The 27,815-nt window shown below is 38.7% G+C and overlaps 1 protein-coding gene across 3 annotated transcripts in view; it reads left to right on the top strand.

Annotated features, from left to right (window-relative positions):
• The window catches only part of PRDM5 (PR/SET domain 5), a 205,030-nt gene that overhangs the window by 59,375 nt on the left and 117,840 nt on the right, over window positions 1-27,815 (top strand). For all 3 annotated transcript variants that reach the window (XM_068543370.1, XM_068543369.1, XM_068543371.1), the window contains exon 3: window positions 9,599-9,721. In XM_068543370.1, the coding sequence (XP_068399471.1) occupies window positions 9,599-9,721 (123 nt within the window). The remainder of the gene's footprint in view (window positions 1-9,598; window positions 9,722-27,815) is intronic.

Raw genomic sequence — 27,815 nt, 5'->3', positions numbered from 1 at the left:
GTCCTGTGATACTCGAGGGCCTTCTATGAATTATACGTGAGGGTCATATTCCAGCATCTTTCCACTGTATCATGACAACTATAGAGAGTACGGAATCCTTGGCCAACCCACCTGAAGGTCTAGATGTGTGGGAGGAGGATTTGAGAAGAAGTTTCTACTTTCTTCTCTGCTTGCATATGACATAAATATTATTTAAATTTTGTGTTTGTATTTCTTCCTATAGCTACCTTAAATATGCCTGTCTATCTTGTTTTGTCTGCTTTGGATTCAGACCTTCTAGGGGAATGGTCTGTCTGATTTTCCTTCTTCTATACTCTATTTTTCAGGTATTAGGTGCCAACTTTCAAGGCTTCTAAACTTCCTACCCTTACCTCTTTCCAGAGCCTTATTATTTCACACCTAGGTCATGGTAATAGCCTATTTAATTCTTTTTCCTTTCTTAAAATTTTCCCTCCACACACAATCCATCCTGCGTATTAGAGTTGTTGGATGCCTACCCGTCATCCATTCTCCTTCATCCTTCCCAGTTGAATCCTCTTTCCTACTTTCCACTCTTCCTCCATGTAGTAGTACATTATTACCAAGAAGATGATTCCTGCTGGGCCGCATCCTGATTAGCCTTTGCACTTTCTGTTAGGTGAAGCACAAAACTTCCTAATTGACACATTTCCTGTTTATTTCCTGTTATTTCTCTGATTTTGCTGCTTGAACCACCACATTTGAGTCCCCTTGTTCTTTACTAGCTGTGTCTTCCCAACCAAATTTACCAGTATCATTCATCTTGCCTCCTTTGCACAAAATGACTCAGCTGCTCTACCATTCTTTCATTGGGATAACATTCCCTGCAGTGGAATCACAGCTTATGCAAGGCTTAGGTTCTGAAACCAGTTCATATGGCAACAATCTCATGTCATTAAAATTATGGACCATGAAAAGGAATGGTCCTAACTATAATATTTATTTTCTTTCTTTGATTTTTTCTTATTTATTTTTTTCCTTTCATTGAATGGATGTAGTTTAATTTGTGTAATTTAAATATGAGTATGATAAAACTGTTGATCTTGAAATGATTTTCTACCTCTTCTGTTGACAAATTTGTATGCCATTCATTCAGCAACTGGAACTAACCTCATCTTGTGTGTTGGGGATTCCCAAGACTACCCCGCATTCAGAGATTCACTAGAAGGACTCATGGGACCCAGTATGTAGTTGTACTCATGGGTAAGATTTATTTCAGTGATGTAGCAAGGCAGTACAGCTGGATCATAAGGGAAGAAGGCTCGGGTAGAGTCTGGAGGAACCCGTGTATAGATTTCCTTACGCTTTCTCCCTCCCGTGAGGGGTCACACAGAGCTCACTCTTCTCCCAGTAATGAAAAAGCAGCCACACACATGTGATGTTTCTGTACAGGGAGACCCATTAGAAATTCAGTACCCAAGATTTTTACTGGGGGCTGGTAGGCACCTTCTGCCTTAGCATGTACCAAAATTCCAGATTCCCAGAAGAAAAGCAGGTGTTCAGCATAAACCGTAGTGTTTACACTGTCTAGGAACAGTGAACCACCCTTACCTATTAACTGTTTACTGGGGGCACCCTGAGAACACAAGTTCCCATATGCCAGTCAAGAGCCAATCTTACAAGCAGGCCTCTGAGGCCTGCTAGGTTTACTCCTTTTGCAAACCTTGTCTATTGAAAGATTTTCATAACATACTCTTTTCTAATATTTTCTTTTCACTTTAGTCCATCCTCAGGACTTGGAACTGTATGTTTACATCTGTGTGTACTAAATGTGTTTTTTGTTTTTTAAAAAATTTATTTATTTATTTATTTATGACTGTGTTGGGTCTTCGTTTCTGTGCGAGGGCTTTCTCCAGTTGCGGCAAGTGGGGGCCACTCTACATCGCGGTGCGCGGGCCTCTCACTATCATGGCCTCTCTTGTTGCGGAGCACAGACTCCAGACGCGCAGGCTCAGTAGTTGTGGCTCACAGGCCTAGTTGCTCCGCGGCATGTGGGATCTTCCCAGACCAGGGCTCGAACCCGTGTCCCCCGCATTAGCAGGCAGACTCTCAACCACTGTGCCACCAGGGAAGTCCTAGTACTAAATGTTTTTGAAATGAATGAAGTTTATTTGTATATCTACTTTATAATAATCAGGCATTGCTTTGTGAGTTTTTTGTTTAAATCATGTTTTGTTTCTTTATTAATACTGAAGATGTTGAATAAAGGAACTATATTCTAGAATTTCATTTGTTGCTTCTCATGGCGTATTTTAAAATAACCGGTAAAGAACTGCACAGTAGATGTTGTTAAATAAATGTTGTTTACTGATATCTAATGTTACCTTTTAGAATTCTTCACAGAACTGTGGTTGTTGGATGATTATAAGAAGGGAAAGGATGAACCTTAGTGATTGGGAAATACTTGATTGCTTTAGGTGTATTCTTATAATAAGATAATTCATTTGTTTCTTTATCGAGGAAGTTGCATACATTTTGAAGACGTGAATGAAGAGAGTACAGTTAGTTTAAATGGGCTGGGCAGATTCAATTTTAATAGCTGTAGAAAAGCTATATATTTAGGAAAAATCTAAAAACAGTGACTACACCAGTGGAATTTGGGTTAGGAGATAAGAATCAAAGGAAAAATGGATCTTTCTTTTTTTTTCATTTTTTCTCCCAGTGGACTGCACAGTGCTCTTTGTTATTCAGTGTTTCTATAACCCTTGCCCAGAAATGTTCAGATACAAAGCATCATCTTTTAAAAACAATATCAAAACTATGATCTCTGGATCTTGGAGATTATCATTGTTTTTTACATGACCAACTCTTTGAAATGCTTTCATGTCTGATAAGTAGAATTTTGCTACTAAAATTTTCTTATTTTTGGCATATTTTCTGTGCCCTTTTAATATACCATAGGGAGGGTTCTCCAAAAGCTGACTTCAAGACTTTGTCTGTCTAAGTCTCAAATCTGTATTAAAAATTGAGCAACGCTATAGGCTCATAAAACTTTAACCAGATTTAAAGTTTTGTGAATCATTTCTAATGGATCTGATGGATCACACCAAATTGTCAAAAGACATGCTGACTTTATTAATGTGGTTTTCTAATCCCTTGGTGAAATAACACTTTACTTATAGAGAAGTTACCTGCCTTATGATATTGACAAAATCAAAATGTAAAAAAAAAGCCACTAAGCAGTCCAAATGGATGCCACAGTATTTATACACTATCCTTTGCATGTTCTTTACAGAAAACCCCTAAAGCAGTGGGTATAATAAGCTAATGCCAGCTAAATTTACTTTATTCTGTATGCAGTAAAAAACTAGTCTATCCAAAAATGTCACTGAAATCTGACTGTCTGAACATGTTTGTAAAATTGTAGAAAGGGACAGTGGCTACACTGCTAAGACTCTCTCATAAATTTACCATGGAAAAGATGATATGCTTTTCACTGTGTCTTTCACGTTGTCATGTCAGTTATTTCTTCTTTTAAAAAATTTGCCCAATTTAAAAAGTACTTTGAAAAGCAAGATATGGAGTGCTTTTAAAGTAAGTCTCTCATTACCTCTTATAAATTATTTTTGAACTTTTAAAGGAAATAAGGCAAGACAGTTAAAAAAAAAAGACACATAAGCTGAGCTTTTAGTGAATAAAATATTTATTGAGACAGTACCAAATAAAAGGTTTCCATCTCTGAAACAATCTGTACAGGTGCCCAAGAACAGGATTTGCTTACCTACAGAAACCTAACCGAGTTCCTCAGTTAAACTTGCCTTTGTGTCTTTGACGGTATCAGGAGAACTTCCTTGATACAGCTTAGGTGATTGAAAAGGCAACCTCAGCTAAGACGTGGCAACCAAAAAAGCTTTTGTGATTTTAAATTGCGTCAGTAGAGACAGTGCCCAGATCACAATAGTCCTTTGTGTGCTGACTTCTGTCCCGTGTTGAGAGTTTTGACAGATCAGTGTGCGTCTATAAGGGGACAACCAGGATAGTGAAGGAACGTTTATCACATCAGACAAGGAAAGAGTTATTTTCTTATAGAAGAGAAAATGTAGAGGAGGAGGGACTCCTGCCTTCAGAAATTTGAAGGGCTATATGTAGGAGAGAAATTAAAACTACCGAAGGGACAGAGCTGGGATTGAAGGCAGCTGGTCACAGAGCAACATGTTTGAATTTGGCGTAAGGAAGAGTGTCAACTCAGCTGAAACTACACCTGGATTTGCTACTACCTAGTAATGGCACCTGTTCTTACTTCAGGTGTCCAAGCAGAGGCTACTTGTATGTATTTGGGTTTGAATAGGGGTTTTTAGGATATCCTTCATGTTTGTTCCTTGAAAAAGTTGACATGGCAGAAACATGGTACATGTGTGCCCAGCTGTGCTGTTGAAAGCAGTGTTCGTCTTTAAGAACGTCTGCTAGTTGCTGTGAGCCCCACTTTCCTCAGTGTACTGGTAACTTTGTGATTGCAAAATATTCATTGGTATAAAGAAGTCATGCGTCTTATTCCCTTGATGCTCACGCAGTGTCTGTGGGGTCACAGGGCAGGGACTGTCATCCCCATTTTAGAGGTCAGGAGACCATGGCTCAGCTCAGCTAGAGGAAATGACTCACCCTATGCGATACAGTCAGAGCTTGGATCACATCTGGCCTTTTGATTCCTGGTCCAGCGTTTTTACCATTTTTTACCACTCTAGAATGCCTTCTTGAGGTTCCTTCCAGCTTGAAATATTTAGGGCCCTAATTATTTATAATGAAAAAGAGACTTTATTTTTCTCATCAGTCTTTTTAAGTTATTTAATTTTTGTGTGTATTACATTCTGGATGTTATTCAGTAAAGAGGCGTCTGTAAAAGCCTGTGTTTTCTCTCCGTGTGCTTTCCCGTCTGAGGACGGGGATTCTGTGGATTAGGGTCACGATATAGTATGTGGGGGAGACATAAGTAGATACGCTACGGTGATATGTGTGTGTTTAAAGGCACCAAAGCCAGGAAGAATTTTAGACTGAATACTTTGAAAAATCAACAGGAAAAAACCATCCCTTTGCTTAGAAACTGTAAATCATTAGCATTTCCTAGGGATGATCTTTGCTGATTTCTGAAAGTGTGTCTCGTTAGTTTAAATCTGACAACAGTGTGCTGTCAGAATTGATTATTTGAGCACACTTAGTTTTTTGTGGTCCTAAAGATATGCTGAAGCCTGGGTAATTAAATACTGAAGGCAGGGCATCTGGCCTTACTTCAGTTAAAAACAATTGCCGAAAGAATGCCTGTAATTTAAATACAAAAATATGATGACATTTTATCCTCTAAAGACATCCATACTCTAAATCTTAGTTCTTAAAACTACCTTCTTTGAAAAGTCTTGTTGAAAGACAGAAAGGAAAATATATTTTCTTTAATAAATCAACATAACATATTGTGACTTCTAATTAAGGACATTATTTCTATATTTTTGGAACTGACTATATTTCACTGCCATGAAATTTTACCATATGTTAAATAAAATTCCATTGGGTAGATTTTGCCATGTCTGGGGACCAATCTCGTTGATTAGCTTTGCTCTGGGAACCCTGATGTCCTGTATGTGTTGAGTGAAAGATTCCTCAGGCATTCAAAATAATTGAAGGAAAATAGTAGAGTAACATTGTAGACCCTTCTACTGTGAAAATGAACCATCCAAGTAATAAATAAGCTTTTCTGTCTATAGTTGACACAATTTAACAGAGAAAATATTTAAATTTAAGGAAAGAAAAATTCTTTATATATTTGATTTGATTACATATTTCCGTTTCTTTCATTTACATGTTAGGGTTTACTTTTGTAGAGCTGAATCTTTTTGTGATTTCTTCTGTCCTTTGCTGGGTGGGAAGACAAACTGTGACATATTTAATGCTGCTAATCTTTAATCTGGAAAAAAAGACAGATCCATTGTAGCACATTGTCCTGGACCTTGAAAAATGATGTCGGTAGCATTTGACAGAGAGTAGAGCCTGCCAAGTTCTGCACAGTGATAATTTTCATTTAATTACAGTGACAAAGTCCTAGAGATATGAATGACTGGATTAAAGGGGGAAGGTTTTCATTTTCACATGAGGGTTTCTTTCCCTTTCCTACTTTAGCTAACTTATTTTTGTGTAACTGGCTTAGGAAGACTGTGCAGATCAGAGTTTGGAATTGAGATGGTTTTTGCTGCAAGATGAGAATTTGACTTCTTTGTAGGCCCCAGGTATTCAGAAGATGATCCTCAGTAGGACAGTACCAATACACTTCATTTCCATGAAAATTCAAATAGCATAAGATGGCATTTGGAAGACTAGTTTTGAAAGGAAAAACAATACACACTGGCTGCAAAGGTCAGTTAGATGCTGGAACGTGATACTAAGAGGAATTTCGGATCTTCTTTATTCATTAGTCTTTAAAAAAAATGTTCAATTTATTACCTCAGGGTTCAGTATCAAATTAAAATAGATAAATGGAGACTTTACTAATAGCCATCTGTCTAGAGTTTTTTTGATTTGGTTTCTCTGGAAAGAGGAAACATGGGTTAGATTATCTTTGGATGTCTCCTAGATATTTCAGTGAGGATAATGCCGGGGTTAGGGTAGGAAGATAAAAGTCATGTGAGCAGATAATCCAGCAGCTTCAGTGAAGTGTTGAAGACTGGAATGGAGGAACGGGGAAAGGACCAGCCACTCGAAAGCTGGAGAAAACAGGTAGCCTGCAAAGACTGTGTAGGGACTTAAGAGTCACTTGGGTAAGGATGTTTAGAGTAAAATAAATGGGCAGTGGCTCTGTTAATGAACAAAAAAAGTTATCTCAAATATGAATGTGTAGGCCACTGTAGTATATCATTATAGTGTTGTTATGAGAGTATAAGCGATAATATATACATTTAGATTATTGAAAGTGACAAATCTTGTAAGAATTTCAATAAAAAATTAAATTGTGCATGTCTCTTAAGCCAGAATATGATGTGAGAAGGTAATAGACAACCAGAAAGTGCATATATCTAATGGACTGGAAATGAGTTACTGAGTCATTCAACACAGCTGGAGCCAAAAGGCCTGGGAAAAAGCTGAAAAAATAAGGAACAAACAATGCCCCTGGTAAAATGGGCTTATTATAATAAGTCACAGAGAAATCTTTGTTGTGTTTCACATCTTTGAAGAAAGAATTTCAAATGTCAAACACATCTGATACATATTGTACTTAATACTGGGTAACAAATGTATAACTGAGAAGAGCCATTAACTGCTTTCTGTAGGTAGTTCTCTCCTCTCAAATGCAGTCTGCCGTGGGCAAGCACGCTGGTGTTTCCCTACATAGAATTAGTTGGACTGTGTGGATTTCAACAACAGTTGTAGGTTTTAGATTTCAGTTCTGAGAAAATTTATCTTTCGGGTACCTGGTGGCGATGCCACTTGTTCTGCTTAATTTAGTTGTTTGTCAATATAAACAGTTCTGTTACTGTAGCTGTGGAGGAGCCTGGAAAGGAGACTTTATACCCAGATATTTAGAATTACCTTTTTACTCTGCTTAAAGACATGTGAACTGGTGTCCTCTTTGAGGGGGGGTTGTAGAGTGTCCTATTTTTCCCAGCAGTGTGGCTGGACATTTTTGGCATCGCCCAGTGGGCAGTGAGGGTTCCGAGTTGACGGGTAAGCAGGAAGGCAGGACAGTTTTCAAGGGCCTCCCAGAGCAGATCTCAGCGTGAGATTGTTATTTAGTGAGAAATTCCCATAGCTTCACACCTAAACATACGAGATGTAAATATGAGGTATTTTATAGTCCTAAGTTCTTTTAGCAATGACAGTATTGAAAATTAAATCCCTGCTTTCCAGTGAGGGTCTGCCATTTATTAGAGAGATTTTTAAATGATTATGGAGGATCCTTGGGCCCTTAAGAAAACAGGGATTGTTTGAGAAACATGGCAGATATAAGATACAAGGAGCAGGCTAACTGTATTTTTTCCCAGACAATATGTATTAGAATCTTGAATATCAGGCCTTGCAGTGCCTGCAGCAGATGTTTTTATACAGCAGCTTTTGGGTAACTTGACCCGTAGGGGTGGCTTCTTGGTTTCCGGGTCAGTGCATGGTCTGGCCTATGCCAGCCTGTCTGATCTCAACGCCCACCATTTTCTTGGTGCTCCTTCTGTTCCAGCCTCATGACCTTCTTGCTGTTCTTAATTTGTTTCCAACTCAGGGCCTTTCTATTTGCCTTTTACTTGCTGTTCCCTCTAGCCTGGAACCACGCTTTCCTGAGCTCTCCCCTGGCCTGTGCCCTCCCTTCATTTAGGACTCTTCAGGTCATCTCATCAGAGAGGCTTTGCCTGACCACCTGGAAGAGCGCTTCTCCCCTCACTCTGCATCCTCCTCTTACGCTTTAGTTGTCTTCACAGCACTTACCTTTACCTGAAGTGATATCCTGTGCTTGTTTGCTCTTAAGTGCTGTGAGGTCAGGCTTCATCTATCTATCTTGTTTACTGAAAGACTCCCAGTGCATTAGCAGTACTTGGCACCATGGTAGGGACTCAGTCAGTATTTGTTCAGTGAATGAGTGATTGTCCAAATGTATCATGAAAATACGTACCTTATTAGGCTAGTTGTGCTTTACTTTATAAAATTCTGGAGCTCTGGAATTTGTTTTTTTCCCACTCCAAGTCAGTGAAGGTATAGTGTTTATACTTGTGTTACTTGGTGTTAGAGATGTGGAGTGCTAATCACTCATTGCTTCCCCCCCTCCTCTCCTCGATTCCAATTGAAGATAAACACAAGATGAACATTGGGTAGAGATCGGTACATGTTTTATTAAACTGAGCAAGTGCCCAGTACCCTACAATGCAAAGGTTTTGAGAAGCTAGGTTCGAAGCAACTTGGATTCAAGAATGCCCAGTGGAGTCCTTGCTCCTTTGGCAGTTACCCTCCTCCCTTGATTGAGAGTTGAGTAAATCTGTCCGGGAGGGTTTATGGCAAGAAACGAAAAACAGAGAGCCCGCCGTCGTTCTCAGCAAGACATGAGCAGGCCATGAAAAGACAAAATTGAACTTGTTTTATTCATCCACTAGTTAAAAATGTGAATTGTGGCCCAGGGGATGTCAGATTCCACTGGTTACATTAGCAAATTCTCCGCATATGGAAATGATTCAGTAAGCAGGTGGAACGAGACATTGAAAGGATTTATCCAGCTCCACCCCCTCCCACTTGGGGAACCAAGCAGCCCTGCCCTCTTGGGTGGAAAGAAAGGGGATGGTTTGCGATTATAGTTATCCCCTGAACAATTGCATTTGTGACACATATATTAAAATACACCTACAAATAAATAATCTTGACCAGAAAAGAGCTATCAACACAGGATGTTTCTGAGAGTTGATTGCAATTGTGAGTCATCTAGACATCTGCCAAATTAAAGTAGGCTCTGTTTGTACATATGTTTAAAGGGAGGAACGGATGTTAATCCAGCATCTATTCAACACCTGTTAATAAGTAAAGGTAATACTTACGAAAAAATATCATGTTATTTTTAGTACGGGTAATCTATTTAGTGTGGTTAAGATTAACTTCAAGTATAAATTCAGGAGCTTTTATATTTCAGGTTCGTGGGAGTAAGGGAGAAGTTCTGTACATTTTGGATGCTACCAACCCACGGCACTCCAACTGGCTTCGCTTTGTCCATGAGGCACCATCGCAGGAGCAGAAGAACTTGGCTGCCATTCAGGTGAGCTTGTTTGCTTCTCATTTGTGCCCTGTCCTGCGAGGGGGATGAACTAATTTATAACTGTACTCCCTGTTTTAGATTTATTTCCCAATGACCTGCTTCAAATAACAGTAACTAACTCATAAAAGCAGAGAAATCTCATCTAGGCAGCACATGCAGGAAAGGGCAAGCCTAGCTGTGAATGGACACCAGATCACTCACTTTATGAGAATCCTTGAGGGAATGAATTACATGGGCTGATATTGTCCTTGGCGGATTCCGCTTTCAAGTCCTTTTAATTCACTCAGTGAATGTTTATTGATAGTTGTTCTGTTTGATGGTTTATTTGGCTCATAGCACCATATTCTATGTTATTGTTTGGGAAAGGCTTCATGGAGAAAGTTTATTTGGGTATATCCCTATGACTGTACTCTGAGCTTCTTGAGGGTATTGTATTACTCAGGGTTTTCAGAGAAACAGAACCAATAGGATCTATATATCTATATCTATATATCTATATCTGTATCTATGATGTATAGCTGTCTATCTGTCAGTCCGTCCATCCATCCATCCAGAGAGAGAAAGAGAGAGACTGAGAAAGAGGTTCATTGTAAGGAATTGGCTTATGTGGTGATGGAGGCTGGCAAGTCCAGAATCTGCAGAGCCAATGTCCCACTTTGAGTCCAGAGGCAACAGGCTGCTGTAGAACAAGGAATAGCTGATGGTCTAGTTCAAGTCTCATGACCAGAAGGCTGCTGTAGAATCAGCAAGAGCTAGTGTCCCACTTGAAAGGCTGTCAGGCCTGAAGGGTGGATATTCCAGTTTAACGGCCATCAGGCAAAAGAATTCTCTTTCACTTGGGGGAGGGAGACCCTTTTGTTCTTTTCAGGGCTTCAACTGATTGGCCGAGACCCACCTACATTGTGGAGGGCAATCTACTTTACTCAAATTCATGCATTAAAACATTAATCTCATTCAAAAACACCCTCACAGAAAAACCCAAAGTAATGTTTGAACAACTGTCTGGGTGCCCTGTGGCCCAGTCAAGCTGACATATAAAATTAACTCTCCCAGGTGGGATCAATGTTTTCTTGAATTCTGTATCCCTATATCTTAGTATAGTGCTACACACAACATTAGGCTCTAATACAAACTGTGAGTTGAACTTCGGTGATCCCTCAGTGGAAATTAAGGGAAGAAGAGAAAAAGTCAAGGCAAGGAGTTTTTGGAGGGGCTCTGTAATTAAAACTCACTGGACAGATCGTTAATAAAGAGGGGCTTCCCTGGTGGTGCAGTGGTTGAGAATCCACCTGCCAATGCAGGGGACACGGGTTCGAGCCCTGGTCTGGGAAGATCCCACATGCCGCGGAGCAGCTGGGCCCGTGAGCCACAACTACTGAGCCTGCATGTCTGGAGCCTGTGCTCCACAACAAGAGAGGCCGCGATAGTGAGAGGCCCGCGCACCGCAATGAAGAGTGGCCCCCGCTTGCCGCAACTAGAGAAAGCCCTCACACAGAAACGAAGACCCAACACGGCCAAAAATAAATATATTAATTAATTAAAAAAAAAAAAAAAGAATAAAGAAACATTACATTCTGTTGGGGAATTAACTTATCACATGTGAAAACTCAGCTCCTGAATCCTAAACTGCAGAAGAGGAAGCAAAGCTATGGTTGGCAGAAGCAAGAGGGAAGGGAAAAGAATAAGGGAACTAACAATTCTTTGAGTATTTACCCATGTGCACTATTCTAGAAGCTTCATATATATTATGTCATTTATTCAAAACTCTGAGAGCTTATACTGATTTCACTCAATTCCAAGTCTAAAACCAACAGGGGCAAGAGGGAAAATGCACAGAATTAGGTTTTAAAGTAACCAGAAAACACAGTCATTTAGAATATTTCATTTCCTGATGTTATTAGCTAACCAGATTTTTTCAGTGAAAATAAGTAGTGGATCACCAGTGTGATTACTGTTTCTTTTTGTATGGGTAAATGAGTGATGACTTACCAAAGGGCCACGTGGGGGATGGAAAATAGGATCTTTTGGCAGCCAGCTGTATTCAAGCCACTTTTTAGATTGTTCATGACATGTGTTGATCCAATCACACATTTAAGTTGATCTCTTTTTTTTAATGCGTAGACATTATTTTTTTTCAAGTATTTTATATTTTTTTATGGTTTTCTGAGGCATACTCATCTCACAGGATCTTCAGTTATATCCTAATTTTAATTTACAGACTCAGTTTAAGTGTTTCTTTGTAAATGTTAGCAATATCAAAATAGGCTGTAGAACCATGAAATCTAATTTAGGCAAACCCATTGTTTTGTAGGTTCTTCATTATTGTGTTTTAGAGAATATTATTCTGTTTAAACTAGATTCTTTTCTTCTTATGCTTAAATAATGATTTTAAGCTTTTCTCAAACTCCTTTTTTGGGCATTTCGTCCTATTGGCTGTTATTTCTGTAGCATCAGTAGCTGTCTCCATTTGCCCAAACTTTCAAGGTGTAATATGCTCAGCTTTGAGTTTTGCCTCAGAATCTCTCAGGTTATCCTTGTTGAAGAGTTCCCTTTAACTGTACAATTTGCTTATACTGAATTCCTTAGCTAACGGATTACTGTCAGTAAGTGTTTGTCTCCATCTTTCGCTACCCACATTTGTTACTCTATGCCCTGTTTTTTTCATCATATTGTAGCCACCTACAATTCTCTGCTTTTTAGTAACCACGATTTCTAAGACTTACACAGTTTTCATGTTAATTTGGTGTATTCAATGCAGTACTTTTCTTCCTCTATTTCAACTGTGTTTCTTTCCTTGAAAGCAAATAGGAATCTACAAAAGATGACTATTGCAACTTTGGTACTCCAAGACGTTATTGTTTGACTTACTACTAGGGGATGAAGTGGGAGTGGAATTAGAGTAGGACTCATAAACTAGCTAGAGGCTATGTGAAGTTTCACACTTGAATTTAGTTAGAATCTCTGACTGTTCAGAGGCCACTGTGGGAGTCTTTGGGTGCAGAAGTGATGACAGTGCCTTTAATTCCTTTTAACATGGTTTTGGCCTTTCCTAAGAGGGGGGTTGAGTGCGGTGCTACCATGTTTCTTGCCATGGAGCACAGTATGGATCTCTGCTAACTCCCTTGAGGTAACGTCTTTCTCACTGGAACAGTAGCTGGAGAAGCGGATTGCTCAGGGTTCAAAATCACATCTGAGCTAGAGGCAGAGAGCTTAATATTTGGGTCATATGGCTGACAGTGATATCATCCTTCTGATTAGTTGGGATTATCTCCTGAGGACTGCGTTCCACAAACACTGAATTGGTAAGAGAAGATCATAATGTTTCCTGCAAAGCATTATGAATCACTTGCATTCCAAATCGCATCTGAAATTTGGGGTATTCAGGAAATTTTTTATTTGAGCTGTACGTCCCAGGAGTGAGGTAAATGAGAAACATTTGTGGCTATGTGGCTTGCTTGGTGGAAAACGTCAATACTTGGTCCAGTTTTTTTGGACAAGGGATTAAGAATTCGAGGTCTGTTTTGGCAGAGGATGGGAACTCTTTTGGAGACTCAGTTATGCTTCTAGTTTTGCAGTTTATTTGATTTTGGAAGACTTGCTTTGGAAATGATGATTTAAATATCTGAATTACTGAAGAAGGGTCTCATAGGCTAACAATTCCTCCCACATGCGCACATTTCAGAATAATCAGTTGAACTGGATGTTCAGACCCATGAAAACTATTTCCAACTAAACCAGAAAATTCTAAACATGCAAGATTTGGCTTAAAATGAACCAACAGAATTCTTAAGCTCCGTAAGAAACGGATGATTCTTATTAAATGCTAATTTTATTATACTAAAGGAAAAAAATATGTAATATTTGAAAAGTAATTGAACTACTTAGTGTTTTGCAGGCTTTTGAAAATTTCTGATCTTTTGGTAGAAAACTATTTGTTTAAATACAGAATTATGTCATTTAAAGTTAAAACTTGGAATTCTTTAGTCATTTCAGAGCTAGAGTATTATATCTCATGTTCTTAAGACATATGTCCAGACATACCTTTCCTGGGACTTTTCACAGTATATTATCTTATCAACGTAATGAAAGATGGCTTGTTGTTCTAAAAAAAAAAAAAAAATGGAGCATATGGAAGAATATTTGGGTCTTGGTCCACTACTCCGTGAGGGGTGCCAGGGTATGGGGATGGTCTAACTAAGTCTAGAGGGCACTGGGCTTTGAGCTGAGCTTGTGGTATCAACACAGCTCCACCCCGATTCCGATGTCAGTTTGGTTTCCCCATTACCAGGAAAGCTATTTTATTACGTATTATTTGCTCTCCTACCTGTGCCTTGTGAGAGGATGGACAGTCTTAGGCAGTTTATCCCAGAGTCTTTTCTGGTGACACGTGGCATTTCAGTATGAAGAAGTGGGAGATCAAATGTGGCCCTCCAAGGAGAGCAGCAACTTGCGTGTTTTTAGAGCCCAAATAGAACTTTCTCCATTGTCATCAAGCCACCAAGGTCAACAGGCTTATCAAATAGTGTTGATGCAGAATGGTACCAGCCAAGCAGCCAACCAAAAGAAATATCAAAAGGATTTATCACTTATACCCAAAATTATACATAGTTTCCTCTAATTCTGTTTCTTCCCAATTTCTATTTTTTTCCTATCAGATTTATACAAATGGTATTTCTACAATATTTTCTAGACTCTGTATGTTACAGAATTGTAAGGTGCAGCTCTCTAGCGATTTTCTTCAATAAAATATCAGTTAAATAACTTGCAGGTCTGTCTTTTAATGGGTTATCTTCCAGTAAGGTACATATTTGTCTCTCACTAGGGTAAAAATTTAAACTAAATTAAAATCACAAGTAATTGGTCCTATGAGGTTTTAAATACCAACCCTGCTGTTGCCGTATGTTCCTACAGGGAGTGGGGGAATTTTATTACTGATCAGTTTATTATTTTCAATGAGGTTGTAGTTTATTGGTAGGGAAAATGAATATGTGTAGAGAGATCTTTAAGATATATAGTGATACCTTGAAGGATGAGTTAATCCTTAATAATGATGATGTTGGCAGCTAACCCTTTCTGCATGCTTACTATGCGCCAGTAAATGGTGATATGTATTAAAACCTTGATACTTACTGTGACACTATAATTATCATTTCCCTTTGTCACATGAGGATACTGGCACACAGAGAGTCTAAGTGACTTGTCTGAGCCACACAGCCTTTGGGTAGCTGGATAGGATTTGAACCCTGGTGAATTATCTCCCCTGTGTACTCTCTGAACCTCTGTGCTCTAATACCTTAGAGTTGAGATAAATTATAAAGGAGTAAAGTCAGATTTAAAAAACCTTCTGGGGGGAGGGATAAATTGGGAGATTGCGATTGACATGTACACGCTGCTATATCTAAAATAGTTAACTAATAAGGCCCGACTGCATAGCACAGGGAACGCTACTCAATACTCTGCAGTGACCTATATGGGAAAAGAATCTAAAAAAGAGTGGGTATATGTATATGTATAACTGATTCACTTTGCTGTACACCTGAGACTAATACAACATTGTAAATCAACTAACTATACTCCAATAAAAATTAAAAAAAATAAAACCTTCCATATATCTGAACTTGCTATTTAGATATTTTGAAACTGCTGAAAATTTGCAAAACAATTTAATTTTTAAAAATATATTTTAAAGTTATTTACATCACATATTCCTTGATCTTCTTAACTTCCCCAGCTACCCATAATTCATTACAAAGCATTGCACCTTCTTCTCTTCATATGACGGTGATGTCTAGGCAATATCTGTCCTGGCCTCTTTTTCCCTTTGGTTCCTTTCTTTTTGTCTTAGCTGCTAGCTAATGTGTTAAAAATGAGGTAAAGTTAACATTTAGATCTCTTGAAATTAAAAATAGTAAAATTTCAGAATCAGAGCATGTCAGGTTGGGTATAGGGGACATTTTTGAGTAGGTAGGATTTTCTGTGTCTCTCAATCCAGAAACCATACAGGTAGTTTTCTCAACTACCTCCACTGAAGACCATCCTGCTTCCCAGTGTCCTTGTGTCACCCAGCAATAAAGTAGAATATGTTGTTGCCTTTTGACTTATCCGAGGGTTCTATGAATCACTTTAGAGCTTTATTGGAGCTTGACTTTTGAGCTGTTTTTTTTTTTGCATTGACAATCATTTATTTCTTTTCTTTTTAAAAAAAATTTTATTGGCGTATAGTTGATTTACAATATTGTGTTAGTTTTCAGATGTACAGCAGAGTGAATCAGTTAGACATATACATGTATCCACTCTTATTTTTTTTTTAGATTCTTTTCCCATATAGGCTGTTACAGAGGCTTGAGTGGAGTTCCCTGTGCTCTACAGCAGGTTCTTATTAGTTATCTATTTTATAGATAGTAATGTGTCTATGTCAGTCCCAATCTCCCAGTTTATCCTCCCCCGCCCCGCCCGCTATCCCCTGGTAACCGTAAGTTTGTCTTCTACATCCATGCCTCTACTTCTGTTTTGTAAATAAGTTCATTTGTACCCTTTTTTTTTTTTTTTTAAGATTCCATATATAAGTGATATCATATGATATTTTTCAGAACGATTTTTAGCTAGCCTATCTTATCTGTATGTATTTGTGGTTACATTAGTTATATATTTGCTGTGTAACAAATTTCCCCCACATTTTAACAGCTTAAAACAACACACATTTATTATTCATACCTTTTCTGAGGGTCAGGAATTCAGGAGCAACTTAGCTGGGCGGTTCTGGAGTTCTGGCTCCGGGACTGTCACGAGGTTGCAGTCAGGTTGTCAGCTGGGGCTGTTTGGTCTCGGAAGACTTGATTAGATTCCACTTCCAAGTTCACTCACATAGCTATCAGCAGGAGGCTTCAGTTCTTAACGGTGTAAACCTTCCCTAGGACTCCTCACGACAGAGAGAAGCAGCTTGCTTCTCTGAGAGTGATGTGAGAGAGAGAAAGCGTCAGTCTTTTATAACCTAATTTTGGAAATGACCTACCATACCATCATTTCTGTAGGATGCTGTTAGTCACACAGACGCAGACCAGCATGGTACAGTGCAGGAGGAGACTTCACCGGAGTGTGGATACCAGGAGGTGGGTCATCACTGGAGGCCGTCTTCAAGGCTGGCTACAGCAGTGATCAGTGGGGGAAATGTGCTTTATAGAAGGATGGGGTAAGGTTAGAATCAGTGACAAAACGAGGCCTTGATATAGAATCAGAAGGAATGCAGAACCCAGCCCAGTTCGGATACTGTTAAGGAAGGCCATTTTAAACAGTAGGTTCCTGACCCTTAACCTCACTCACTGGCTGAGCAATTTATTTAACTCATTCAGTCAACCCATAGCTCCCAAGCACGTGCTGTGTGCCAGGGCCGGTGCTTAGCATTGGAGATATTATAGTTAAAAAGATGATCTAGGGCTTCCCTGGTGGCGCAGTGGTTGAGAATCTGCCTGCTAATGCAGGGGACACGGGTTCGAGCCGTGGTCTGGGAAGATCCCACGTGCCGCAGAGTAGCTGGGCCCGTGAGCCACAATTACTGAGCCTGCGCGTCTGGAGCCTGTGCTCCGCAACAAGAGAAGCCACGATAGTGAGAGGCCCGCGCACCGCGATGAAGAGTGGCCCCCGCTTGTCACAACTAGAGAAAGCCCTCGCACAGAAACGAAGACCCAACACAGCCATAAATAAATAAATAAATTAATTAATAAATTAATTAATTAAAAAAAAAAAAGATGATCTAGTTCCTGTTTTCATAGCAGTAAAAATAATCTTTAAAACTCTGTTCCTCTTTGTGAATTAGTGGTAATAATACCTACCTCACTGGATTTTTGTGAGGATTATATTAAATGAGATAACATATGCAAAACCCCTGACCCCTATATGTGCCGATATATGTTAGCAAGTATTTGCATTATCACTACCCCTGCCAGGTCCGTAGTTGTTGTCTTTATAGTTTTGTCTCTATGTAAAACAGAACGAAATCTGTTTTATTTCCTCTAAATTCCTCTCAAGGTAGCTAATATAATTCTAAGCATGTAGAAGACTTCTCAGTAAATGTTCACCACTGACAGGACAACCTGCTGGATGGAATGATGGAACCATAAGGGGCCCGCTCCTGACTGTGGCTGCAGCCGCCTGGATCCCGGCTCCTGGGCACCTCGGTTGTTGGATGCACAGGGACACACGCGTCTGCTAAGGCCACTGGACCACTGTTTACTGTGACTTTGCTGGCTGTGGCTGTGTGGCCTGTCTTCCCCTAGGAAAGATAGTTAGGACTTTATAGACACAAGAAATGTCCTGACGTAGAAGATGTCTTTTGCTGTGCAGAGACCTTTACTAGATACAGTGGTTTGGCAACGTTAGAGATAGGTTTGGGATCATTATGATGTTTGTGCTAAGCCACTTTTCAGCTTTTTTAAAGAAGCAGGTTTTGTGCAGGTTGGTTGTTTCCTAGAGAACACATCTACATTCTGCCTGCTCTCAGCTGTCTTTCAGAATGGTGAATGCTGGATACTAGTAGGGAGCGTCCCTAGAAATCATTTAAAAGGCTCATAATTTTGTAACCCAGCAAAGCATTAACCAAAAGGAAGCCAGAGGGCTGAAGAGTGTGTGTTTCCTAATTGATTTGGGATCTTTGGTAACAGGGTGTTAGAGATAGTGAATGTATGAAATAGAATTGAAAATAGAAATTCTATGAAATGATTCTTTGTGGAGGAAAATGTGCTGAGTCTTATATTTAATATTTAATTTAAATTTATTATTCATTTAGAATTAAATTCTATTTAATATTGGATTTAAAACTTAAAATTTAAAACTTAAAAAATATTTAATTAAAAATATTCCCCACACCACCAGAACAGAAACCCAAACCACGTAATATATCGATGGTCTCACTTAGAGAAATGATTTATTTACCTATGAATTTCTGTCACTAGTCTGAGTTCTTCAAGAACAGTCTGTGTCAGTTTTGTTTGTTTTCACACTGCCCACCCTGCATGGATGCGTCTAGTGGGGCCCAGTGGGTGCTTGCTCACGTGATTCCTCTGCTGACTTTTTCCGGAAGTGGTACACCTAGTTGCATGTGCCTTGTCAACTTGGAAAACCCTTATGTCTATTTCCTTTGAAATACCCGAGAGCAAATGCTTCCACTTGAACTCTGGCCTGCAGTTTGCGTGCATGTGAGTATTTGGTCTGGCAGGGACACTTTCACTCTGTCCCTGCTAAGTATGTATGGTACCTGTGTACACATCTCAGTCTACAGTGTAGGCATTTTTATCTCTTAGCCAGACGACTGTGCGGCCAATAGCACCTCATCATTATGTCAAGTCTTTTTACAGACATAACCACAGACAATCAGAGTCTTAAATTCAGACACTCTGTTGAGTAACAGCTAGACAGTCCAGTCTGGACTAACTCAGAAACCTGGGATATAGAGGAATGAAATAGCAAAGGTTAATGGGACAGGAGGTCTTTGCTGTGAAGTGGTAGGGTTCTTTCAAATCACACTTAACAAATGTAATAATGAAAGATTGGTATTTGAGAATTAATCAACATTGCATTAGATACGCTGGAACCAGCCTATGCCATTACAGGGTTTAAGAAGAGGTATGGTAGAAATTAAAAAGAAGAAAGTTTAAAATCTTTTAGTTGCTAAAAAATGTAGTGAAAAGAAGAGGTAGTTGTTATTGATGCAGTGAAGCAAACAACATGAATACCCCATTTATCAGAGGAAGAAATTAAACTAATAAATATAAATATTATATATATTACATATATATTATATATGAAATTTATTTTTAAGTGTTAAAACTAAAATCTAGACACCTAAAATTAAGTATACATACTACTTGTTGCCAGGCAAGATTTTTTTGTGTGTGAACATAAAGAAGGAAATGATTTGTTTTTGTTTTTCAAAATTGGAGATATATTTTATGATGTGTTTTAGATTTAGTTTTTAATGATTGGTATTAAAATAGGTAATAAACTGCAAAGTGCAATCAATTTAATGCATATAACAGAAAACACTAGAATTAGCCACATTTATTTATTTATCAGTGACAGTTGGGTTTTCTACGGAAATTTCTATTTAGAGAAAACTACTCTATCCACTTCATGAACAGATTCTCATAAAAGGTTCAGCTACTACTAGGCAATAAAAAGTAAAATGTGAAGTTCCACATTCCATCACTGAACTGATAAAATATTCAAAAGAAGGTGTACAGTTTCGCTTACAATTTATGTATCTTTCAATTAATGTAAGCTGCACAACAAAGTTACACTGTATTCAGCTAAGTGTGTTAAATTCAAGAAACGATGGCTCACAAAGCCTTAGGAGAAATGTTACCTTAGAACCTAATCTAATCATCCCTAATTGTGTCTTCATCCTCTTTGGAAATCTCACATGATTCAAAAAAGACAGGTTGGGGAAAGGAGAAAGGACGACTGCTTACTGGGGTGCTTCATTGCATCAAGAGAAACAGAGTCCAGTGGAAGAGGAGTTCTGAGATTGAGTATGGCGTTTCCTTTCACTTGGAACTTTGTTTAACAGGAGTCTAGAAAGTAATTAAATGTATCATTATCATGACTGATTTATGTCAAAACTATACACACTTTTTATCACACAGTCATCCTTTAGTATCCGTGGGAGATTGGTTCCAGGACCCCTATATCTACTGAAATCTGTGGGTGTTCAAATCCCTTATGTATAAAATGGTGTAGTATAGTCAGCTCTGTGTATCCTCAGGTGCAGAACCCATGGATGCGGGATACGGAGGGCCGACTGTACTTAATTAAATGGGTAATCAATTGACTAATGTGTCTGTGATTTCTTAAGTTGGTATTTAATGAACATTTTTATTAAATTCACCTCAGTGCGCAGAGATTAAAGCAGCATTTCCTGGTTTCTTTTCCTGTGGTAATTAAGTCCCTTGAGATATGGTTGTGTACACTTTATGGTGGTTTACACATCTGTCTGTTCTATTAGTTTTTCAACAGGAGACAGGAACAAAAAGGCACATGGTCATTCTTGCTGAGAATTTACCCTACTTTTCTTCAAGCAATAGCATGTAAAGCCAGCTAGGCTTTTGAGAGCTTTCCCTATGTGACTTAATTCTGTGCCCATTTCTAGACTTTGGAATGTAGTGTGCTTATATGTAGCTTTTATTTTTCTACTTTTTCAGATTTAAAATGCTTATTATCAAGCATTTATATGCTTATATTAAACTTCTATAAATATGTTCTGCTTTGTTTCAATTCAGTAGGACCAATGTCATGTTGTACACAAGGGAGATTCATAATAATCCCTTGAAATACTTTGCACCTTGCTGTTGGGTAACACATATGTTAATACTCTGTTGACATCATCTAAAACCCATAGGAAACCCCACGATATTTTTACCTCTAGAAAGTCAATCAGTAAGTGAAAACAAAACAAATAAAAACTGATTATCCATGCTTATGAAATGAGATTTCAAACTGTGCGACTTTGGCCCATTATAAAAATTTGTAGAATTTTTGCATCAGCATTATTTCATTTAACTCCAACAGTTCCCCCAAAAGTAGTAGTATTATACCCATTCTGCAGATGAAAAAGCTGAGCTCAAGTTGATGAAGCCTAGAAGTGGTCGAGCAGAGCTTTCTGACCCAGTTAGTCGGACATGCCATTTTGGTATCCAGGTTCTCCCAGAGACAGAGGCATGCTGAGCCCAATTTTTATCTAGAAGACTCAGAGGAATACACGTACATTTTAAAGCAGTGACGAATATATACTTCAAATATTTCTTTTTGTTCACCATGCTGTACATTATATCCCTAAGACTTATGTCATAACTGGAAGTTCATACCTTATGACCACCTTTACCCATTTAGTCATTAAGTATATTTTTAATAAATGAAATTGCGGAGATGTTTACAATTGACCTATTGCCAAAATTAGTGAAATATGTAACTGTGAGACTTACAGGAGAAATCACAGGCAAAAGTTATTTGGGATTGAGTACACTTGATTTGGGGGTTCAGTAGTCAAGAGTATCCTTCTATAAAAGAATATAAGTAGCCTGTTTTAATGTGTGTAAATACTTGCAAATTAAAAAGATGTTCTAAGAAGGTACATTTTTCATTTATTTTGGTGAATGTTAAGAAAAGTGATATAAATAATACTTACAGATTCTGCAACTTCTGACATCAAACATGCACACCTACTTACAGCCGCACCTGTTCTCTCTCCTTTCTCCCACATAGAGAAGGGTCCCTCCTCTTTCTTAAGAACAGGCCTTCCACCCGTGTATCTCCTCTTGATGAACACTTACAATGTAGGTTATCCCTTTTCTCCATTTGATATTTACCAACTCACACTCAACAGGATTCTTTTCGTTGGTTTTAAACATCAGGTTTCTCTTTCTATTCAAGGTCTTTCCCTCTTGATTCCATATTCCCTTCCAGCAGGGACCCTTTCTCCTTCCCTGAATTGTCCATATGCCGGGTCTCCGTTTCTCTCACCACCAGTGCCCTCAGCCCACACTGACCAGGCTTCTTCCTCCCTCAGCCTTCCAGTGGTTCTCTCTCAGGTCACCTCTGCTCTCCAGGTCACTAAGCCACTCAAGGCTTTTTGCTAGATCTTTGCAGCAGCATTAGGTGTTGCTGACAAGTGCCTCCATCCTGAAACATCTCTTCCTTTGGCTTCTCCGAAACCACCTACCATCCTAGCCAGCCTCTGTCTTTCTTTCTTTCTTTCTTTTTTTTTTTTTGCACCTTATACTTTTTGCCAGCTATTAAATGTCTGAGTCCCTTCCATTGCTTCGCACATGCATTTTCCCTTTGCTGGGTTCTTCCTATTTGTGTCCTTCGAATCCAAGCTAAGTTATCACATTACCAGGAAGCCGTCCCTGAACCCTGGAGGAGGTGAGCTCTCTCCGCTACATGCTTCAGTAGCACCGTGTCCCTCTCTGCTCTCACACTTATCAAGTCATTTTCCATTTCTCTCGTGGTTGATTCATGGCAGACTCCACTCCCAGTCTGTAAGCTCTTTGAAGGTAGGCACTGTATCTGTTTTATTTCACTACATTATACTTAGTCCTTGCATAGTTCTTGGTACGTAAAGTGCTCAAAAAATTCTTTTTTCAAATGAATTACTTATCTCTATCGGAAGTGTTTCGTTTTAGTTAAAATAAAAACTCATGTCTAGGTTAATATGTTTTCTTTCACCAGAAGGTATTTCAAATGTACTTTAGTTTTTCATATAGATTCTATTGTAACAGTATAACAAACATCTTAAATTTTAAGTTTCATTTTATTAACTAGGGTTCTCCAGGGAAACAGAATGAATAGGATGTATGTGTGTGTTTGTATATATATAAAGAGATTCCTTATAAGGAACTGGCTTACGTGATTGTGGAGGCTGACAAGTCCCAAGAGCTGCAGGATGAGTCAGCAAGCTGGAGACCAGGGGAAGCTGATGCTCTAGTTCCAGTCTAAGTCTGAAGGTCTGAGAACCAGGATAATCAGTGGTGTAGTTCAAGTCTGAAGGCCCTTAGGCTTGAGACACAGGAAGAGCCGATGTTTCAGCTTGAGTCCAAAGTCGGGAAACAGCCAGTGTCCCACTTTGAAGGCAGTCAGGCAGAAGGAAATCGCTCTTACTCCCTGACAGGTCAGCCTTTATTCTGTTCAAGCCTTCAACTGATTAGATGAGATGAGGCCCACCCACGCTGTGCAGGGCAGTCTGCTTTACTCAGTCTACTGATTCACATGTTAATGTCATCCAACAACACTCACACTGACACACCCAGAATGATGTTTGACCACATATCTGGACACCCTGTGGTCCAGCCAAGTTGACACATGAACTATACCATCACATTGATCAAATAAAAAAACATCTTACAGTTTTCTACGTTGAATCTTTTTTCTGTCATGTCAGCCTGTTGTGGTTGCCTTGTAATTTTCCTGAAATGCTGTAATTCACAGGGCATGTTTAATCTTTGCCTAACTTTTCAGTACTTCCATGTGTTGAAGCTGCTTTTTCTGTCTAGTTTTCTGCAACTTTCCTGTAATGCCCAGTGTTCTAGCTAGGTTTGTTCTTTTCATAGCGCAAATATACCCTCTGTGATGCTGTGAGTTTGCTGATGCTGTTTTCCCTACTTTAATAAACCCATTTTCTCATGATCTTACCTGGTCCAAAACCCATCCAGCTTGTGGATTTCAAACACTGTTGTGAAATTACCTCCCAAAATTCTACAGCTGCTACTCTCTGTACAACTGTCTTGGCCCTTTTTGCACTTTGTTGTAATTTAACCATTTTGTTCTGTTTCCACTGAGAGCATTTTAAGTGCTTCAGGACAGGAACAAATATGGGTATTCTTCTGAATGTGAGTATTCTGCAGTACTGTGCACATTATGTGCTACAATAAATATGTTGAATGAATATTCAGTTTCTTTAATAGGTTTTTGAATTAACTCTAGGTATGTTGAGTGGGGTATGCTTGGCCTGACTCTGGTCTTCTTTCTAGGGAGTACATCTGCTTGCCTAATTTGTTCCCTTATTTCCAGTTGGTTGAAGTATTCCCAACTGTTGGCTAACTTTTGAATTCTTAAGAATTTGTTAGGGTTTGGAAATGGATTCTAGAACCCTCTTTGTAGTGAGTTTCACTTCCCTGAATGACATTCTTGCTTTTACTGTCTTATTAATTCAAAAGGAAATTGCATTTGTTTCCCTCTTACTTAGTTCAATTCAGCAGATCCTTTGTTGACACTCTTCGGTGAGCAAGGTGTTGCATCAGTATTGAGATTCATACAAAGAGGAATATACTAGAGTGCCTGCCCTCAGGGAGTTGGGAGTCTTTGGGGAAGGGAGGAGACAGGAGAAGAGAGTGTGCTTAGCTAACGCTTATGCAGTTTAGAATGATGACTGTTTGGTGAATGATAATTTATATATGATACAGGTAAATAGTCCCTTCCCCGTGCACTTTACAGCCCAGTTGGGGATACAGCTAAATAAATACAGATCAAGGGTAAATACTTTGAGAGGGCCAGCTAGATGGTTAGGGAGGAACGTTTGGGGGACCTATAGCTCCGACTTGCTTATATAATAATTTGGGTGAGACCCTGTTTTCTGATGTGATATGGACCAGTACTTGGTCAATTAATAGAAAAAGAATTATCATAGAATTGATATTTCAACCATTGTATTTTAACTGGTTTTAGAAATATACATTTATTTGCCAGGTTTTTGACCTGTGAGCAAATTCTTTTTGATTCTGTGTTTAGGTTCCCTCACTAGAGTTTGCTACCATATTTTTTTTCATAACCACTCTGTATAGTATCCAGTTTTACTAAAAGGCACAAAGGTAAGACTGTAAAAAAAAAACTGTCAAATTACACAAAGCAAAGCAGTTATAGAAGATGGGAGGAAATCATAAAAATAGAAGGATTCTGCACTCAGGTTGCTTTTCAAGTCTTTCTAAAACCTTCAGTTGATCTTCTTAGAAACTATTGAATTTTTTCCTGCCTCATATATTTTTGCTTTATGTAGTGTTTAGCTAAGTTGCATAATTACAGTAACTTGTACCAGTGGCATAAACCGGTGCGGGAGCAAACACAACTGACCCTTGTGTTGTGTTGACTCAAGCAAGCAAGTCAAGTGATGAGGACAGGAGCTGCATGCAGGCAAGCCAGGGCACAGGCTGCTGACTGAGAGGGTGTGGCCTTGGGCGTCATTCGGCAGATTTTAGGATATGCAGAGTGTCAGGTAAATCTGGGAGCCAGTTAATTGAAGGTCAGTTAAAAGCATTTCCAATATAAAATAGAGCAAAAAAGGGAATGAAATGTTGCTAGTTGCAGCAACATGGGTGGACTTGGATGGCATTATGCTAAGTGAAATAAGTCAGACAGAGAACGACAAATACTGCATGTTATCACTTACATGTGGAATCGAAAAAAAATACAACAAACTAGTGAATATAACAAAAAAAAGGAAGCAGACTCAACAGATAAACCACAAACCTAGTGGTTACCAGTGGGGAGAGAAGGGGAGGGGTGGGGGAGTAGGAAGTATAAACTATTGGGTGTAAGATCGGCTCCAGGATGTATTGTACAACATGGGGAATGCAGCCAATATTTTATAATAACTGTAAATGGAAAGTAACCTTTAAACATTGTATACAAAAAATAGAGCAACTGTACTGTAGGAACACAATATGCCTTCTAATCCCTTGTATATAAAATAGCTACCCTATTCTCCATAGCATTATCTTATTCTAGAATTTTTTGGTCTGTCAATATTGATAACTTACCTTTAAATAAAGTAGCTGAGGTATGGTAGTTTTTTTTTTTTCTGTGAAGAGCCAGTTTCTTAGGATCACATCACTTCTTTTCTATATAGTAAATTTTTCTTTTCATTCTTCTCGTCTTTTCTCTTGACTTTTTTTCTCTATGATGTCAGATTTGTTTCTTATGATGCTTCAAACATTACTATCTTGGCTTGAACTCCTCAAAGAAAGATAGGTATATGTGTTCGTGATTTGTAATTGATATTCTTTGCTTATAGATTTGATTTTTTGTTTAATACAGTATCCCGTTCCTAGGAATCTTATTAAATTGTTTTCTTGCTATGTGGCTAATTATGAGTTGTGATTAGAAAAGAGACAATTTTATTTGCATTTGTCTTCATTTTTCTTATAGGAACTTTAATGCACTTTAAACATGAAATAAGCTTATCCTGCACAATTCACTATTTTAAATACTATTTTCCTTGATTGCGAGATGTTTTCTTCTCACTCTCAAAATAATTTTTAAAAATGTTGTTTTGCTTAAATTGTTGTATCAGTCAACTTTTGCCAAGAAGACTGCTCTAACAAACAACCCTAAACTTTTAGTGGTTTATAGCAATGAAGATTTATTTCTTGTGCACACAAGTATGGGCTGCTGGAAGCTGCGATTCTGTCCACAGCTCCATTCCACTTGGTGTCTGAAGGAACGCCCTTATCAGGGACATGCATTTTCCTGACAGAGGGGAAAGAGCAGTGACCCGCACATGTGGTGGCTCTGAAAGCTTTCCCTTGGACATGGTTCACTTTGCTTCTAATCACATTTCATGGGTCAGTGCAAGTCACCTGGTCAAACTGATACAGCATGCCCCCCACCTGCAGCGCTCTGAGCCACATGGCTGCTTGGCCTTGTCCTCCTACTGGGAGGGGAGTGGTGAATAAATTGGAATGCTATGATCTGTCTTAGTTATGTCTCATTTTAAGGATTTTTGGTTTTATTGTTAGTTCGAAATTAATAGATACAGTCGGTGAATTTTGCTGCGGAAATGATTTTTTTTTTCCTGATTTTTTTAGCTTTGTGTATGGAGCTCTATAGAAATGATGTTGAGACTGATTCAGGATTTTAGTAAGGAAAAGTTAAGTGACAGGATATTAAATGTGGAATTTTCACTATTTCATTATATTTTCTTTTCTCCACCTTCGTCACTTGTCTCCTACGTCTATTGATTATTGAGTAGAAGTCCAAACTTCCCCCGCCCCACACTGGTATAGATTGTTTGAATTTGTAAGACCAAGAATTGTTTTGAAGATACTTCCTTTTGTGCTGATTACCCATTAGTCGTCTTAGCTAGATAGTCTGGATTTTCGCAGCTTACTACCTTTTCAGTACAGTGAATTGGGCCTTTGCCAATTTAAAAATCGTGGTTTTTCTTACATAGTCCACATGTGGACGGCAGTCTGCCAACAAATAAACAAATACCAAGTTAAGTTACAGACAGATGCAGCTGAAATACCAAGTCACCCATGGCCTCTTCTGGAGTTATGTTTATTTGCACACCGTGAGGATTAGTATTTCTTTGCAAAACAAGAGACAGTTACTTTTGCTGTTTAGAAATAGCAGAACTGAACCTCAAATGCATGAGTTCAGGAAATCTATCCTAGTGAGGCGTGGTACTTCAGAAGGGACAATGGGCAAATTGTCAGAGAAAGCTGAGGTTTATACATAATGTCGGATGTCGAAGGGAGATAGGAAATTTAGTTACATCTCCTAGATGTCCAGGAGTAAATGTTTTGAGATGGTGATAGAATCAGAAAGGATTAGA

The sequence above is a fragment of the Eschrichtius robustus genome, chromosome 4, assembly GCF_028021215.1.
Source record: "Eschrichtius robustus isolate mEscRob2 chromosome 4, mEscRob2.pri, whole genome shotgun sequence".
NCBI classification, from domain to species: domain Eukaryota; kingdom Metazoa; phylum Chordata; class Mammalia; order Artiodactyla; family Eschrichtiidae; genus Eschrichtius; species Eschrichtius robustus.
This window is presented reverse-complemented; position numbering and strand designations above follow the sequence as displayed.